The sequence below is a fragment of the Castanea sativa genome, chromosome 12 (assembly GCF_040712315.1).
Source record: "Castanea sativa cultivar Marrone di Chiusa Pesio chromosome 12, ASM4071231v1".
Taxonomy (NCBI): domain Eukaryota; kingdom Viridiplantae; phylum Streptophyta; class Magnoliopsida; order Fagales; family Fagaceae; genus Castanea; species Castanea sativa.
The window spans coordinates 16,016,681-16,036,289 of record NC_134024.1 but is presented as its reverse complement, the minus strand read 5'-3'; the positions used below and the strand labels follow the sequence as shown (position 1 = coordinate 16,036,289).

General features: G+C 40.0%; 1 protein-coding gene and 1 pseudogene across 1 annotated transcript; one reads left to right on the top strand and one right to left on the bottom strand.

Moving 5' to 3' along the window:
- Nucleotides 1-7,660: 7,660 nt before the first annotated feature.
- LOC142620251 (disease resistance protein Roq1-like) lies at nucleotides 7,661-10,947 on the top strand (annotated as a pseudogene).
- Nucleotides 10,948-13,917: 2,970 nt separating this feature from the next.
- Nucleotides 13,918-14,895, bottom strand: LOC142620250 (uncharacterized). The gene is made up of 2 exons (XM_075793649.1): nucleotides 14,674-14,895; nucleotides 13,918-14,592 (listed from the first exon to the last, which is right to left on the bottom strand). Exons 1-2 carry the CDS (start codon nucleotides 14,893-14,895, stop codon nucleotides 13,918-13,920), a joined length of 897 nt encoding a protein of 298 aa, XP_075649764.1.
- Between the last annotated feature and the right edge of the window lie 4,714 nt (nucleotides 14,896-19,609).

Here is a 19,609-nt window from a genome sequence, read left to right as displayed (position 1 = left end):
TGGAGAAGGCAATTCTGGCCGTAGTCCATGCTACACGAAAACTTCCTCACTACTTCCAATCCCACACCGTCATGGTTTTGACTCAACTGCCTCTCAAGTCAGTATTGCGAAGTGCTGACTACTCGGGGAGGGTAGCCAAGTGGGGAACTATTCTGGAAGCTTTCGATATCAAATATTTGCTGCGCACCTCGATGAAGGGCCAGGTTCTTGCTGATTTAGTGGCAGAGTTCATCGAACCATCGTTAGAAGAAGCTACAAAGGAATCGCACATGGATGAAAAATCAGTTGGCATGATCACATGCAAAGGGCCTCCAATTTGGAAAGCGTATGTTAATGGGGCAGCAAACTAGAGGGGATCAGGCGTTGGACTTATTTTGGTATCCCCTGAGGGAATTACCTTTGAGAAATCATTGAGATTAGCGTTCCCGGCCACCAATAACGAGGCTGAGTACGAAACTGTCTTAGTCGGTATGGATATGGTCTGGAGAATAGGGGGAAAGGCAGTTCATATGTCCTCGGATTCTCAATTAGTTATGGGCCAAGTGACGAGAACCATGGAGGCTAGGGATCCAAGAATGCAAGAGTACCTGACCTAGGTCAAATGTTTACAATCCAAGTTTGATTCTTTCATCCTTTCACATGTTTCTAGAAGTGGAAACACGCATGCGGACTCGTAGGCCATTTTGGCGGCGTCCTCGGCTCAGTGTTTGCCTAGGATTATCCTTGTCGAAGACTTGTTGAAACCGACTTTAACCACCACAAGTGTCGTCCATATCCATCAGATAAGGCTCGGACCTAGCTGGATGGACCCCGTAGTTTCTTTTCTAAAGAGCGACATCCTGCCCGATGACAAGTCTGAAGCAGATAAAATTCGTCGAAATTCGCCTCGATTCTGGTTGTCCGAGGATCAAAAGCTGTATAAACGCTCATTTTCCGACCATACCTGCTATGTGTACATCCTGAAGCGACGGAAGCACTTTTGGAAGAATTGCACGAGGGAATTTGTGGAAGCCATACTGGGGGGAGATCTTTAGCCCATAGAGCTCTGACTCAGGGATATTGGTGGCCCAATATGCAGAGAGAAGCTTAGGACTACGCAAGAAAATGTGACCAATGCCAGAGGTTTGCTTCCAATATTCATCAGCCTGGTGGTGTCCTTAATCCTTTGTCTAGTCTTTGGCCATTCGCTCAATGGGAACTGGATATAGTTGGGCCTTTTCCGAGGGCTGTGGGAAATAAAAGGTGGCTACTCGTGGGAACTGATTACTTCACCAAGTGGGTTGAAGCTGAGCCTTTATCAAATATTAAGGATGTGGACGCCAAGAAATTTATCTGGAAGAACATTATCACTTTTGGGGTACCTCGCACACTTATTTCAGATAATAGCGTTCAATTTGATAGTAAAGCTTTCAGGAAATATGGTAATAACTTGGGTATCACAAATAGATACTCCACTCCAGCTTATCCTCAGGGAAATAGTCAGGCCGAGGCCGTTAACAAAGTTATAGTCAATGGACTTAAGAAAAGACTGGATGACGCAAAGGGTAGATGGGTAGAGGAATTGCCACACGTTTTGTGGACATATCGGACTACGCCGCAAAGATCCACTGGAGAAACACCCTTCTCCATGACTTACGAGGCTGAGGTGGTGATACCTTTGGAATCTAGGTTTCTCACATTGAGGACGAGTTCTTTCAACCCGGGAAATAACGATGGCCTCCTGGAGAAAAGCCTGGATCTGGTTGAGGAACGGCGAGAGGCCACCATGGTCCAACTGGCTTATTATCAGCAGAAGCTCAAACGAGGATATGATGCTCATGTGAAGTTAAGGCCACTAGCGCCTGGGGATTTGGTGTTAAGGAAAGTCATGGGTACTTCCAAAAATCCAGTGTGGGGAAAGTTAGCACCAATTTGGGAAGGACCATACCAAATCATTTCTGTAGCGGGCATAAGGTCATATCGCTTAGTTGATTTAGATGAAAAAATTGTACAACGCCCTTGAAGGTATTATTATTAATAAAAAGCATTTTTGTCGTTCGTTGTTCAAATTATCATTATGTAACAGTTCGATTTACTTATTACGAATATCAAACAGAAATTTGGTCATGCATGGTCCTCGGACCATATACCTCATGGAAATTGATATCCTATTGATTGTTAAACAGAACCTTAGTTATGTCGGGTCCTCAGACCTTCTACTTTGGGAAAATTAACATTTCAATTCGCTATTTCTAAATATCAAATAGAAACTTGGTCATGCATGGTCCTCGGACCACATACCTCGTGGAAATTGATATCCTATTGATTGTTAAACAGAACCTTAGTTATATCGGGTCCTCGGACCTTCTACTTTGGAAAAATTAACATTTCAATTCGCTATTTCTAAATATCAAACAGAAACTTGGTCATGCATGGTCCTCGGATCACATACATCATGGAAATTGATATCCTATTGATTGTTAAACAGAACCTTAGTTATGTCAGGTCCTCGGACCTTCTACTTTAGGGAAATTAACATTTCAATTCGCTATTTCTAAATATCAAACAGAAACTTGGTCATGCATGGTCCTCGGACCACATACCTCGTGGAAATTGATATCCTATTGATTGTTAAACAAAACATTAATTATGTCGGGTCCTTGGACCTTCTACTTTGGGAAAATTAACATTTCAATTCGCTATTTCTAAATATCAAACAGAAACTTGGTCATGCATGGTCCTCAGACCACATACCTCATGGAAATTGATATCTTATTGATTGTTAAACAGAACCTTAGTTATGTCGAGTCATCGAACCTTCTACTTTGGAGAAATTAACATTTCAATTTGCTATTTCTAAATATCAAATAGAAACTTGGTCATGCATGGTCATCGGACCACATACCTCTTAGAAATTGATATCCTATTAATTGTTAAACAGAACCTTAGTTATGTCGGATCCTCGGACCTTCTACTTTGGGGAAATTAACATTTCAATTCGCTATTTCTAAATATCAAACAAAAGCTTGGTCATGCATGGTCCTCAGACCACATACCTCGTGGAAATTGATATCTTATTGATTGTTAAACAAAACCTTAGTTATGTCGAGTCCTCGGACCTTCTACTTTGGGGAAATTAACATTTCAATTCGCTATTTCTAAATATCAAACAGAAACTTGGTCATGCATGGTCCTCGGACGACATACCTCATGAAAATTGATATCCTATTGACTGTTAAATAGAACCTTAGTTACATTGGGTCCTCGGACCCTCTACTTTGGGGAAATTAGCAGAAACCGTGCCTCATAAGTGTTGATGTGTTGATGAGCCACAGTAAGTTTGATGGATTGCTTTATGCCCCAAACTAAATGCTAAGTTCAGTTTTAGATTGTGAATTGTTGTATTACATATATTATGGTTTTGAGGCATAATTTACATATATACACTAAGTGTATGTACTTTTATTTGAAGATACTGCTAATCGAAATGTTATAAAGACTTTACTATGTATTAGGGGGTGGAGTTAATTGTTCCACTCATGTAATTTTGCGCTAAGGAGAAGCGAATTAGTATTTTTGTACTGAAGGCTGGAAGTCAGTTGAAGATCCAACCTTTCAAACTTCTCATTAGTTTTGTCAAGATATACACTGGAAATGAAAGCCCTAATACAAAAATTATTACATGAAAAAAGGGGCGGGAGTCCTAGCTAGCCTAAGTCTTAAACCTTGGTGGGGGGTCCTGTTGGATGTGCTGGCAGCCCTTCTGCATTGCTTTCCTCCTCCGTTTGTTTTAGCTCTGCTTCGAATGAAGTCTGGACTTGTTTCCCTTTGTCCCTTGCCACTGGTGGAGGAGCATTGGGCTCAGTATCCTTGTTCGGAGGCTTCTTGGCTTTGTTGCCTTGTTCTTTCTCTTTGTCAGATCAGTAGGTTCCTTAGGAGTTAGAGTGGGTTCTTGAATGATGAGTGGATGCGTTAAAGGCGCTGTCTCGGGGGTAAGTGTGACAGGAGGAAGTTCTTCGAGCACTTGGATGTCCCGAGGAAGCCAAATGTTCTCAGGTTTCCTCAAATCGAAAGTCGTGGGAATCCCTGCCACGTTCAGGGCTTCTGCCCACACTTGTTAGCAATCCTCCCTGCATAGCTCTGTGAACTCCTCTGTCAGTTGATTTTCTGTCGCTTTAACCCCTTCTTTGTAAGCAGCCTTCTTGGCAGCCTTCACGCTTTCCTTAAGGGTACAAGCCCCTTCCCTCACTCGAGCAAGCTCCTTCTTCAGGTCAGAGTTTTCTTGTTAGGCTTTGGACAAGTCCTCATCCTTTTCACATAGAAGTTTGTGTTGCCCCTCTACCTGAGTTTTCATCGTTTTAAAGCTGGCCTTGGCACCATCTCTCTCCCTCTTCTCCTCTATCAGCTACTTGGTTAGGTTCTCGTTCTCCGCAAGGGTTTGGCCTAAGGCCTTCTCGGTCTCCAATCTGACCTCAAGTTCAGCTATAGCCTTTTTTCGAAAGTCTTCCACCCACCTTTCTGCAGCAAAGACTTCTTATATGACCTGCATTAAAGTATTAAACAAATGCATTATTGTTCAAACAAATCCAAGGTATGTATGAATGATTTTTCACTAAAACGTAATGAAAGCAGTAAGGTGGGGTTAAATACGAGACACTCACCAAAGCCAAGTCCCTTTTGAGAGAGAGAAAAAGATGTGGTTGAGTCATCTTGTCTTGGGCATCCATGTCCTTTGGTAGGAGAAGAGGCTGTTCCAAAGCCTCAGCCAGGTGATGAGCGTGTCCTTGCTGGAACGCCCTGATGCTGGATTGGTAGGAGATTGGGGCCCCATCTAGCTTCAATTCAGGAGACTAGTTGGCCTGTGTACGACGTACCTTAGCCAGGTCATGATTCTCCCCACTCTCCACTGAAGAGGCACGAGTTTTACCTTAGCCTACTTTCTGTTGTTGTTGTTGTTGTTGTTGCTTGAGTTTCTTCTGCCTTTCCCTCTCTGTCTCCTCAGCCTCGTTCTTCCTCTTCTTCTTAGGATCTGAGATGTGAACCTTGGGGTCAATAGGAGGAGGGGGTGGTGGCAGGATGGGAGGGGGTTGCGATCCAACCGTTCCCTTCTTAGGAGCTTGGGTGCCCCTCATGTTCATCAACTTTCTAAGGGTAGACATGTCGTCTTCCTCGAAGCTGGATTCGAGCTGTGCTATCACTAAACCTTTTATTCCGAAAGTTTTTGCGGGCACCTGTTCTTCGTCCGAGAGGATGACGAGATGATCCTCTCAAGGTTTCTCAGCTTCTTCAAGACAAAACTGGTCAATCTCCTCGTCGAACGATTGTTGCAAGGACGCAGGTTCTTCTCGGATGGCTATTGTTTGGGAATGTGCCGAGAGAGGAATTGTTGCGATGGGGCGAGAGTACAGGATGATGGAGGGGTCGTCTGGGAGTTCGTGGTCAGAAAGGAAGCCTCGTCGTGAAATATCTATCCTTTTGCGTCGTTGGTCTCCTGCGGTGATCGCGTTGTCAATCTCTTGGAAATCGTCTGATAAAGGATCGTATCCTAATATTAAGTGGGCTGCTCTCACTTATAGGTCTTCGCTAACAAACACTTCGGATCGAAGAACGCGATTGAGGTCTGCGACGCTGTAAAGACTTAGACGCAGCCGTACGTGTTGTTTATCTGTGAAAAACATCCGAGGAGACGAGCATGGTTAGATCAGCAATGAATATCAAAGAAAGGTGTAGTAATACGCAATGTAATAAAAAATGGTAAAGTTAATGGGACTAAGTCACAGGTTAGGGAATCTAACTCCTATGGAGTCATACTTGGGTCTCCCCATTCGACTGGGAAGTGAGGACCATCAGACCAGTTTCCCGAGGCGATAAGATAGTCATCTTTCATGCCTTTATTGGATTTGGGAAGACAGGATAACAATGCTAGATCTGGATTTAAGGTAATATCCTACACCTTTAAGTTTATGGCACTCGTACATGTAAACGACGTTGTGCCATGTGAGGTTCAGCCCCATTTGTTCATTTAAAGCGTCAACACAACCTAAGACTCTAAACACATTTGGTGTGCACTGATCTGGGTATAACCTATGATTACGTAGGTATTCGCTGGTTACGTTTCTCATGGGAAGGGTCATCCCACCTTCTAGGAATGCGATGATGGGGATGATAACTTCTCCCTCTCTTCTAGCGTTACCTATGGCTTCTACTGGGCAATATCTTAAGCCTACGTCTTGGGGAATATGATATTTGGCCCGAAAACCCGGCGTCCGTATCTACTAAACACTTAAATCTACCCATCTGGTGGGAGTGAGAATGAAATTTTAGAGAAGGGGAGGGGTCTAGTTGGTGGCCGAGAACAGAAGCCGAGGAGAAATGAGTAAAGGAAGTTGAGAACTTATGGGAAATAGTTAGGCGATTCTTCACAAGCTTCTTGAGAGGAAAGAGAGTGAGTAACTCTTAGACTTGATTGATTTCTGAAAGGATGGATGGAGATTCGGTTTCCTAGGCGTTTTGGCGTGTGGGAGGCGGCCTCGAATCAAAATTATCCCGCCCAAATTTTTAGAGCGAACCCGGACCGTTGGATGCGTATCTCACCGTTGAACGTGGGGAACAAGACGTAACTTACAGTCATTAATGCGTGTGTTCTGGGTTTCGAAGCGTCAGGGGCGGTTTTAAAGAAACGAAAGGACCCCTACTTGTGTGGCGGTATGCAAAGTGTGTGGAGGGTGCGCTGTTGGTTCAAAACTCCATTTCTCTCCTCGGATGGGGGGAAAATGAAGTTTTGAGGGGCTATTGTGGGGGGTAAAAATGCTTAAATGCACATTTAGGCCTTGGGCCTGGTTTGTTGGTATAAGTCTGTTTAATCAGAGTCTTCGAGGCCCACAGGCCAGTTCGCGCTACAAGGGGCAGAGGAATTGTCCGAGGAGGAGTATCTCCTCGAACAGGCCCAGTAAAGGCCATGGGACGTGCTAAAGGATTTAGAGACAGAATTCTGGAAAATCTGTTGGGTAAAGGCGTGATCCAAGCACTCATTAGAAGGAGGAACGTGCGAGAAATATCTGAGGAAAAAAGCTGCTACCACCCCATTAAAGGCCCTGCATCTACCTCCCTGGCCCCATTAATGGAGGAATAACTAATATTCAGCCTTCCAGCTATTATTTGAAGACTTCAAGAAGGTGGTGGATGGGACAAGTATCTAGGAGGAAAATCTGTGCGACACGTGGGAGAGAAAGAAGAGAAGAAGAGGGATATAAGAGGACAGGAGAGGTATGAAGAGGGGGACGGAGAAAAAACTGGAAGACCAATTGTAATCTTTTGCTTAGAGAAAGAAAGGCAATACAAGTGGTCATCGACTTACGTTCGAGGAGAGTTTTTTGTCATATTCATCTATTATTTGCATAGATTGCGGCATTCTAGCCTGTTTATCAACTCTCCAATATCCCTAACCTAGATTTCAAACCCATACTCTACAAATTTCATTGTATAAGACTTTTTGGGCCTGGGTCCATCTAGTGATTGGACAGGGTACAAATTGTGCACTTACAAATATATATCCCAATTACCTAAAAAATAAAAAACACTTGGTTAGCATTTTAAATAATTTCTTCCCGGCAAAAGAAATAGATAAAATGTAAATTATGTAATTGCTTTTGGCAGGCAAACTTTAAAACCTTTTCCGATCTCTCTGTGTGAATTCTTTGACTCCATTGCATACTCAGTGTTATTTCAAGAGGCTTTTTTAGCTTTTTCAGTCACACCTCAATTTCCTAAACCACTCTCTCACAGTTCAATCACCTCCAATTCCTTCATGGCTTTAATTCTGTCGTCGTCTTCTTCTTCTTCTTCTACCCGTGGATCGAAACACGATGTCTTCATCAGTTTCAGAGGGGAGGACACCCGCAAAAAATTCACAGACCATCTATACGCTGGTTTGGAACAAAAAGGCATATCCACTTTTAGGGATGATGAAAAACTCGAGCGGGGAACACCTATTGGCCCAGGGCTATTCAAAGCAATAGAAGAATCAAGGTTTGCTGTTGTAATTCTCTCAAGCGACTATGCTTCTTCGAGGTGGTGCTTGATTGAACTAGCAAAGATTCTTGATTGCATGAGAAAGACTGGGTTAAAAGTACTGCCGGTTTTCCACTATGTGGATCCCAGTGATGTGTGGAATCAGGGGGAGATTTATGCAAAAGCCTTCAATAAACATGAAGAGCATTTCAAAGATAGCAACGAAGAAGATGTGCACATGTGGAAAGCTGCTTTGACGGAAGTTGCTAGTATTGCTGGATGGGATTTACGGGATAGGTAAGAATTTCTTTTCTTTTCAAGTGATGATATATATATGTTTCTTATTTTTTTATCCTAAATAATTGGACTTTGGTTGAACAACCTTTGCATAGTTTGTGCCACTACCATATATATATTATACACTTTGAGTTTCCTTCTGATACTGAACGACGCTAAGGGCGTACTTATGCTGAATCTTTTGTCTCTATATTAAATTTGCTAGCTCTACCTTGTCAATATTATTGTTCTGCTATCTTTGCAGTCATGAATCAAAAGTTTTCCAAGAAATCGTTGGAACTATATCTAGTGAATTGAATCGTAGCTTCTCAAAGACTATTTCTAAAAACCTTGTTGGAATAGACTCCCGTGTGGAGGAAATGTTGGATTATTATTTGTGTGAAGGTCCGGATGATGTTCGCTTTGTTGGGATTTGTGGCATGGATAGAATAGGCAAGACAACCCTTGCACAAGAAAGTTATTGAAGAATTTCTGGTAACTTTGAAGCCAGCTGCTTTATTGCTAATGTTAAAGAAGAAACTAGAAATCAAGGTTTAGTTTCATTACAGAAACAGCTTCTTTCTAAGATCCTCGTGCAAAGCGAAATAAGGATATCAAACATTTGTGAGGGAATCAAAGTTATAAGGTATAGACTACGCGGTAAAAAGGTTCTTATTGTTTTTGATGATGTGAATAGAGAAGAACAACTAGAAGCACTAGCAGGGAAACAAGATTGGTTTGGTCTTGGAAGTAGAATTATTTTAACAAGTAGAGATAGCCATTTGTTAATAGGACATGGAATGGATGCTCTATATAATTGTAAGGGGTTGAATGATGATGAAGCTTTGGAGCTTTTTAGTTGCAGAGTTTTCAAGAAACGCTATCCTAAGGAAGGTTATGTGGAGTTGTCTAAGGACTTTGTGAATTATGCATTTGGCATTTCTTTAGCTATTACAGTTTTAGGCTCTTTCTTGTTTGCTAAAGGAATAGATGAATGGAAAACCACTCTAGATAAACTAAAAAATTGCCCTAATTCAAGCACTTTTGATATACTTCAAAAGAGTTTTGATGGATTGACGGAGACATAAAGAATTGTTTTTTAATATTGCGTGTTTTTTTTTAAGGAGAGAACATTAATTGCATAAGAGATATAATAGAAAGCCCTGGTTACCATCCAGACTATGATATTAATGTTCTTATGGACAAACATCTCATAAATATTGATGCATGTGGTACTATTAGGATGCATGATTTGCTACAATTTATGTGTCAAGAAATTGTTGTTCGTGAATCCCCTAAAGATCCCGGTGAACGTAGTAGGTTGTGGTGTTATGAGGATGTCTTCCATGTATTGGAGAATGATACTGTAAGTTGACTAGTCTAAACCTGAACTATATATATATATTCTTCCAAATTATTTTAAGAGTTTTGTAACTATTCTAATTTCATTATTCTTGGTTACTAGGGAACAGAGTCAATTCAAGGCGTAGTTCTAAAAGCACATGTTCATAAAAAGGGACGATTGAATGTTGAATCCTTTTCAAAGATGCTTAATTTGAGATTGCTTAAGATTCAAGATGTGCTTCTCCCAAACCACCTCGATTATCTTTCTAGGGAGTTACTCATTATAGAATGGCATGGATATCCTTTAAATTCTATGCCAACCAGTTTCCAGCCAATTAAACTTGTTGAATTGAAAATCCATTGCAGCGCCATCATTCAACTATGGAAAGGAATTGTGGTAAGATTTTCACTTATGCAAATGTAGTATTCTTTTCCTTTTCACTAGTGTTTGATATTATCTAACTATCTATTGATATATATCAGAGTTTAGACAAGTTAAAGCTCATTGATCTGAGTGATTCACAAAAGTTGATCGAGACCCCAGATTTCAGTGGAGCCCCATTTCTTAAGCATTTGATTCTTTGACGTTGTACACAATTGTATAAAATTCATGCATCTCTCGGAAATCTCAAATGGCTTATTCAATTAGATTTAAATGGTTGCAAATGTCTTGAAATCCTTCCACCCAAGATCAGAATGGAATCTCTTGAGGTTTTTGATCTTTCTGGTTGTTCAAGACTGAAGAAGTTGCCAGAGATTGTGGGAAATATGTCATGTTTATCAAAACTCGATTTGGACAAAACTGCTATAAAAGAAATACCAGCATCAGTGTAGAATTTAACCAACCTCACTTTTTTGAGTCTAAAAGACTACAAGAATCTTTCAAGTCTTGGTGTTTGTTGCAGTTTGATATTTTTAAAAACTCTCACTCTATCTGGTTGTTCAAAATTGAAGAAGTTTCCAGAATTTGTGGGAAATATGTCGTGTTTGACAGAATTATATTTGAACGAGACTGCTATAGAAGAGTTGCCATCATCATTGGAGCATTTAACTGGCCTTACTTTTTTGAGTCTAAGAAATTGCAAGAATCTTTCAAGTCTTACAGATGCTATTTGTACAATTACATCTCTAAAAACTCTTATCTTATCTGGTTGTTCAAAACTTGATGAACTACCTGAGAACTTGGGGAATCTTGAAGGTCTGGAAGTGCTAGATGTGAGTGGCACAGCTATTAAAGCGCTGCCTACTTCCGTTGTTCTCTTAAAAAATCTCAGAGTAATATCTCTCTGTAGATGTGAAGGGCTATCTGTTGTAAACTTTAAGCATAAAGCAATTTAGAAAATATCTGAAACAAATATCTTATTGAATTCAAAGTAACCTGTTGACTTATATAAGCCTTACAAAGAGACAAAATAGGAAACAAACAACCCACGTTGAACAACCCACTTGCTAAATGGCTAATAACATGGTAAATGGTTAAGGAAATGGTCAAACTCTACTTACGTGTCCTAAATAATAGGATTTATTAACTGAATGAACTTTGACAACCCCAACAATTCCTCCCTGAAAGTCGTTGCGTAATGCTTTCAGTTTATTTGTGGTACCACACACACACCCATTGACTCACGCAGCTTCAAGAACATATCCAACTTGAGTGGTTTTGTCATTATGTCTGCAACTTGTTCTTGTGTGACACAATGCTTTAGCTCAACAACTCCATCTCTGGTCAAATCACGCAAGAAATGAAATCTTACATCAATGTGTTTGCTGCGTCCATGCATGACTGGATTCTTGGATAGCTTAATGGTAGAAGCTATCACATAACACAGAGGTACACTTGCCTTGAGAATGACCAAGCTTCTCCAATACTCTCCTCATCCACACCCCTTGACAAGCACAAGAGGCAGCGCCACAAACTCTGCTTCAAGGAGTGGACAAAGCAACTACAGGTTGCTTTTTAGAGGACCAGGACACAGCTCCTTCGATGAGTAGAAACACATAACCAGGAAGTGCTTTTCCTGTCATCTACATCTCCTGCATAATCACGTCGTATATGCCATCAACTCTCCATTACCCTCCTTTCGATAAAAAACTCCCAAATCCACAGTACCTTTCAAGTATCTTAACACCCTTTTCGCAGCTTGCAAATGCAACTCAGTTGGACTTGCCATGAATCTGCTAATGAGAGACACCACATACATCAAGTCTGGCCTTGTTGCAGTTAGATACATAAGACTTCCGACCAATTGTTTGTACATGGTAGCATTCACCTTGGATCCTTCTTCATCCTTCATTAGTCTAACTCCAGGAACAATGGGATTCTTCACACTATTACTCTTCTCCATCCTAAACCTCTCCAAAACATCTTTTGCATACTTTCTTTGACTAATATAAATGCCTTCAGGATTTTGTAAAACCTCCACACCGAGAAAATATTTCATCTTTCCCAAATCAGTCATATCAAATTCAAGTTTCATAGAATTCTTGAACTTAACAAACATACTCTCATCATCACCAGTAAAAATTAGATCATCAACATATAAGCTAACAATTAAAATTTTACCTCCATCTCCCCTTTTTGTGAATAAGGTGTGTTCACAGTTGCACTTCTCAAATCCTTCTTTTGACAAAATATGCTTCAATCATTTACCATGCACGAGGAGCTTGTTTAAGGCCATACAATGCCTTCTTCAATTTGTATACCTTATACTCTTCACCTTTCTTCTCATACCCCGTGGTTGCTCAACAAACACCGCTTCATTTAGCTCTCCATGCAAGAAAGCGCTTTTGACATCAAGCCGATACATTCCAACTATTTCGAGCGCTAAAGCAATTATCATTCGAATCGTATCCCACCTAGCCATAGCGCAAACACCTCGGTATAATCTATGCCATGTCCTCTATACCCTTTCGCCACCAACCGAGCCTTACACTTGTCAACCTCGCCATTTTCGTTGAGTTTAGTTTTGAAAACCCACTTTACTCCAATCTTCTTCATTCCCTTAGGCAAATCTGTCAACTCCCAAGTTCCATTTCTTTCGATCGCTTCTATCTCCAAGTCCATTGCAGCTCTCCACTTGGAACTCTGAATAGCTTCTTCAAAGGTAGTCGGATCTGAAGTTGAGGTAAACAGAACCAAATTGTTGTGCTCAGCTTCTTTATCTGAGAATTCTCCCCCACTCACATAATCTTCCATCCAGAACGGTACTCTTCTGTTCCTCCCTTCTGGTGAGCTTTCTTCAGATGTTGGAGAATTCTCTCCAAGTGACTCACTTGAAGATAAGCTATCCTCTCCTCCTTCTTCTTCTGCTGCCACCTCCTCTTCAGATTCTTCTTCACTTTGATCATGTTCACTTCCTTCTTCATTACTATCTCCCCACTCAAGAATATCAAGTCTTGCTTCTTCATTACTTCTTCCCCAATCCCAGCACTCATTTTCTTCAAAAACCACATCTCTGCTTACAACTATCTTCTTGGATGTTGGATCATAAAGTCTATATGCTTTAGACTCTTCACTCATCCCTAGCAGCACACACTGGAAACTTTTATCATCTAGCTTCTTTCTCTTACTGTCTGACACATGAACATGGCCAATGCATCCAAAAACCCGAAAATAATCAACATTGGGTTTGACACCACTCCAAGCCTCTTCAGGAGTCATATCTTTCACTGCCAATGTAGGACTTCTATTGAGCACGTGTGCTGTCCAATTTACTGCTTCTGGCCAGAAATTCTTTGGAACTTGCTTCTCTGATAACATACTTCTAACCATGTTCATGATTGTCCTGTTCTTGCGCTCAGCTACTCCATTTTGTTGGGGAGTGTAGGCCGGCAAGGTAAGCCTGCCTGCTAATACCATTAACTTTGCAAAAGTCATTGAACTCGTGAGAGTTGAACTCTCCACCCCTATCTGTGCGCAGACAACGAATAAAAACTCCTGTCTTTTTCTCAACAAGGTTTTTATAATTCTTAAAGATAGTAAAAGCTTCAGATTTTTCAGCAAGAAAATATATCCACACCTTACGACTGTAATCATCAATAAAGCTTATGAAATACCTCTTCTTACTATTGGAAACGGGTTTGATAGGTCCAGATCTGCATGCATGTACCAACTGTCTTTGTGATGCTCTCCATAAACTCCTCTTTGGAATTTCGTTCCTGTGTTGCTTTCCCACCATGCAATCAGTGCATATTTTGGATGGTGCCTTCAACTGTGGTAACCCTCTCACCATTTTCTTATATTGCAATGTTCTCAGACCCTTGAAACTTAGATGCCCGTATCTACAGTGCCAAAGGTGAGTATTGTCTTCAAGAATTGTTTGGAAGCAAATGGAAGCTTTTGGCAGAATTTGTGCAAGCAATATGAACATCCTGTTTGCAGACATTCTGTTGCATAATAAGCCCTTTCTTGGGATGATAGATTCTACATACTCCATGTTGTATCAAAATAGCTACACCTCTTTCTTGCAATTGTCCAACACTTAATAAGTTATTTTTCAACTCAGGTATATAGAAAACATCAGTGATTACCTGAGTTACTCCAGCAATTTGCAATCTAATGTTATCTTTTCCTAACACAACCATCTTGGAATTATTCCCGAGCTTCACAGAGTGCCGGAATTCCTCATCAAGATCCAAGAACCACTCCTTATTTGCACACATATGATTGCTACACCCTGAATCAAGGAACCAGACATCTTCTCTCCTTGATTGATTAAGCTCCACATATGACATCAGCAACATTTCCTCTTTCTCCTCAAGCTCAGCATAATTTGCTTCCTTCTCCCATTTAGGACACTCATATTGAAAATGCCCTAATTGATGACACTTGTAACACTCAACTGTAGCTTTGTTGAATGCTTGTCTTCCTCTTCCTCTGCCTCTTCCTCGAAAAGCTCCACGACCTCGACCGCCTCCTCTTCCACCAATTCTATCATCGTAGGCCACCTTTAATGCATGCTCATCTCTCCATGCCCGTTCATCCTCCGTTCATGTACCAATAAACCACCCCAACTCATCAATGGTTAAGGTGTCTAAGTTATTAGACTCTTCAACCGAACACACAACATAGTCGAACTTTGAGGTCATTGATCTCAAGATCTTTTCAATGATCACCACTTGCTGCATGTTTTCACCATGAATCTTCATCTTGTTTGCTATGATGAGTGTTCGAGCGAAGTACGCATCAACACACTCACCCACTTTCATCTGAACCTCAGACTCCTTCCGAAGAGCTTGAAGTTGTGCTCTTTGACTCTTGTGGAACCCTGGTACTTCCTGCTTCATAGAGTCCCAAATGTGCTTGGCAGTGTGTCTCTGTTGAGGATCGTCTCCATAATGGTTCGATCAATGGCTTGGAACAGATAATTCTTAACCTTCAAATCTTTCACTTCTAGTTGCCAATTGATTTTTGTTGTGCTTCAGTGATCTCCACTCCTTCTACAGCAGCAGGGATTCCAGTTTCCACCAAGCTCCAATACTCCTTTGAACGAAGAAAATTTTCCATAAGCATGGACCAATGATCGTAATGGCCATCAAACTTAGGAATTGCAGGTTGAACGAAATTATTTTCAGCTGCTGCCATACTTCAATTCTCTCTGTTCTCACTCTTTCTCTTCTTAAGAAACTGCGGTTTCTTTTCTCTCACAATCAGGCCCCGTGATGGTGCTCTGATACCAAATTGTTGTAAACTTTAAGCATAAAGCAATTTAGAAAATATCTGAAACAAATATCTTATTGAATTCAAAGTAACCTGTTGACTTATATAAGCCTTACAAAGAGACAAAATAGGAAACAAACAACCCACGTTGAACAACCCACTTGCTAAATGGCTAATAACATGGTAAATGGTTAAGGAAATGGTCAAACTCTACTTACGTGTCCTAAATAATAGGATTTATTAACTGAATGAACTTTGACAACCCCAACACTATCATCTAAATCATTGAATAAGCGTCTCAATTTTCTTTTATTCCTCGGCTTTTCTTTATTGCTTGTCATCTTTAATATACTTCTATCTGGAAGGAAATACTTTTGTTTGCGTCCTGAAAATTATTATTCAGCTATCTGATCTACGAGAACCTTTTTTTAAAAATTGCCCAAGTCTTTGATCATTGCAAGAGCTTCTATTTAATACGGCACATTGATGCAACAGACTGTACCTCACTGGAAACCTTATCAGTGAGACCTGAAGATGATTTTCAGCCAACTCCTTGTCTTTTCAATTGCGTAATTGGGAATCAAGGAAGGCTACAATAATATGCTAACAACTGAACATTGCTTAGACATTATGTCATTAATGACCAGGTATCTCCCTCTCTCTTACTCCCAAAAAAGATTATATATATATTCCCTCTCTCTTGCATGTGAAATTCTAAACTTCAAGATTTTTATGTTTCAGAGACACTTTGAGCCATGCCGGGTATATGGTGTTGACATTCCTGGAAGTGAAATTCTGAAATGGTTTAGCCACCAAAATGTGTAGACATACCACACCAAAGAGGATGCAACTCCCTAATCTAATTGATAGACTCGTTCCATGTTTCAGAATTTGGATTGAGAATTCAAGCACACAAGACAAGGTGACTCTGATTGCAAGGAAGAGAAGTCCCAGTGAAATTGGTAGCTTTGATGAATCTGCAAGACTGATACACTATTTTTCTCTAATTTTTTTTGTAAGTCACCGTCTTTCTCTCTCTTCTCTTATGAAACTTGTGTGTGGCTGTATATTTCTATTTTTTCTTTTAATTCATTGGCATTTCTTTTCTCAAAAAGGGCCTAGGGTATTTTGTTTGTTAATCCAGGAATGGAGATTACCCCAAGGCTTGCAGGACTTGCAAAAGGATTTTGCTCTCAGGTATGTGAGTGGGATGTTAAGCCTCCATATATTTGGCGTGGTATTATTCTTCATTCAAAGTTGCTCAGGGCCCAAATTTATTTGCGCATTTTTAACAGGCATTGAGAATCAGTAAATATGATGATGACCCAATCAGTGATGAATATAGCCAGGTTGAACAGCATGGTTTACCAGTCCTAAGGGTAATACCTTTTTGTTTTGCCATGGATGTGGCCTTCTCCTTCATTATTTCTGCGACAAGCTGCTATAGCAAGCGAAGGGAAAAAATTCGTAGTATTTGTATCCTCAAAACTGTAGGATAAGCTCGTCTTGTTCTCTGCTTAAATAGTTGAGAAATGGTGGGTGCACATGCAATTGCATGCTAACTATTTCAAGCTATCTGGTACCTCTAACAGCCTTTAATGACTTAAAGACTTATAGTTACCATTGCCATGACAAGCACCGGCAATGTAGTGCATGTGGCATCCTCTTCAAACCACCTGCAATGAGTTGTATGGACCTCGCATATTGAAGACAATTAGAAAACAATTTGTTCTCATTTATTTGTTGGTGCACTAGTAATATTGAATTCCATTTCTTGCAGATTGTATTAGAGCATGCTGCTCCTATTGCAAATGATGTGGTGGAGGCAGATCCCTCTTCTACAGTGGTGCATTATTTGAGAAGGAATCAAGAATAGAAATCCTTAATATTCATGCTGCTGCCCAAACACGGTGAAATTGACTATGAAGCTGTTATAAAGTTTGCAGAGGTGATTGATTTTGGCTGGTGCTATTTTTCATTTAATTATCGAGGCTTCCTAATCTAGTTATTTGTTGTAAATTGTCCTAGGGCTTTAATGGGGCTGATCTTTGAAATGTTGGCACAGAAACTGGCATGTCAGCAATATGTGCAGAATGGGATTGTGTCATGCATGAAGTATTCATGAAGGCAAACCATTTCTTTCATTCAAAACTTTCTTCCTGATTCTGTCAAGCAACTTATTGTGTTGTTGGTTGATCTGGAGGAGGCCACATTTCTGTTCACTAATTTTTGCGGGTTCCTTCTGATCTCTAGCTTTTTCTGCTATGATAATAATTGAAATTGTGACTCATGTAGTCTTTTAGACAATTCAGGAGCATTGATATGCTCTGTTTCATCTATTTATATTGTTGCAGGCTGTGTATAGGCTGAATGAAGCAAAAAGATTCAAATCCAGTGCCCACTACAGTGCTGATTTTGGGAAACACTTTCATTGTGTCATTTTCATTTCCAGAGCCACGGATGTTTGAGCAGTGCATCTTATTCCATGGATATATGCATTAATATCCACTATATTAATCTAAATAGGGCCACTTTTTACAATAAGTTGTGTTATTTTTATTTGCTGCTTGTCCAAGGAGGACCGAAGATACAGTAGATTGGACACTTGCAAGGAGAATCATAGCATTTATCGGAGGCAACCAAGTCATTGTCATTAATGGTGAGCTTTTAAGAATATTCGTTAATTTTATTGGTATGGACAATGGCAGATGAACACTTTGTTTGCACGTTTTCTTCATTTTGCTTTTAGCCCTTATCATGGAATTATCTGTGCACAAGTTATGTGTAAACACATTCCGTTTTAGTTCACTAATTCTTCTTGGTGTTATCTATTGTTTGCTACTTGTTAGAACCAATTCTTTCCATGCAGTACTCATATTGACCTCGCCATCATTTGCTGGTTAATATGAGTTTATGGTATGAATGATGATAGGGATACTACAACTTTGCTATGTAAACCTCACAAACTAATGTGTCACCAATTATAGAAAGATAATTTAGATATTTATTGTTATATATTAGCATTTATCACATTCTTTTTGGGTTTTGGCCATATATTATTGGCTTGTTATAAAACTAATATCGTGATACATTTTGCTTCAGGATGAAAGAAAAACATGTTATAGGGGGTTCGGTTCTGTGACATTTGCTGATGAAATTTCAGCGAGGAATGCCTCTAAGAAAGTACATAGGATTCTTGTGCAGAAGGTGTGTCGGTAAATGTTATCTTGAAATATGATTTAATGTTATGCTGCTAATACTGCTGGTAATTTCAGCAATGCTATTGTTGGCAATGGCCCAATAGGCATCTATGTGGGTTGTCCAGTATCAAAGGAAAGAGCCTCAGGAGTTCCTTATACAGAGTGGTTTGGGCTACGGTATGTCGCATATGGTCTCAGCGAAACTCAAGAATTCATGGATGAGAGATCAAAACAGAGGAAAGCATAGTGGAGTGAGAAAAGATGTCAAGTTTTGGATGATGTTTAGAGGAAGTGGCTGCAACACTATCCTAAACAGAGTTCTCTGTTCTAACTGGTTTGTACCTCATTCCATCCTTAACGAATCCTGCTTAAAAGTTTTCTATTAGTTGGGTTTGTGATTCTTTTGTTAGTAAAAACAAGATGTTGGGTATGATTAGCACCAATCTGGTGCTGTAGTTTAGTCTGAATACTCTTGTCTCTATATAGAACTGGGTTGGGGTGATGTAACGTTGTTTTTCATGTTGAGTAGGAAGTTTATGTCAGAGCAAATTCTCTTCTTGTAGTGGACTAGCTGAAGTGACGTGTTTCAAATGTTTCTGTTTGTAACTTTGTATTGGTTTGTTTTATAATCAAAATTCCACACACAAAAAAAGGCATCGGCCATTCTTTATATAATTATATATATATATATATGAATTATCCAAAAATTATAAAAAGAATGGCCGATGCCCTTTTTTGTGTGTGGAAGCAACGATCTTTGAATCTTTTGAGTTTTGAGGAGTAAGGACAAGCACCCAAACCGGACACTTTTAACACTAATTTCTTAATATGTTTGATGGTTGCATTTGTCATTGTCTTCCCACTTTAGCACCTTTTTATTTCATCCTAATATTTTATTGATAAGCCGATTTTACATTTCTTTTTCTTTCTTTTTTTTCTTTTGAGGGTGGTTCCGGGAGGGGAAGGGTGTTGTTCGACGTCAAATAAAGGAAGGTCTTTTTGACTTGACTGCTAAAGGAAACATAAAGTAAGTAAACTCTTGGGAAAGAAAAATAAGCTTTATTCAACCTTTAGAAATTTCCAAGCAATGACATACTTTTTTCCAAGAAAGAAAAAAAAAACAAACAAACAAATATAAATG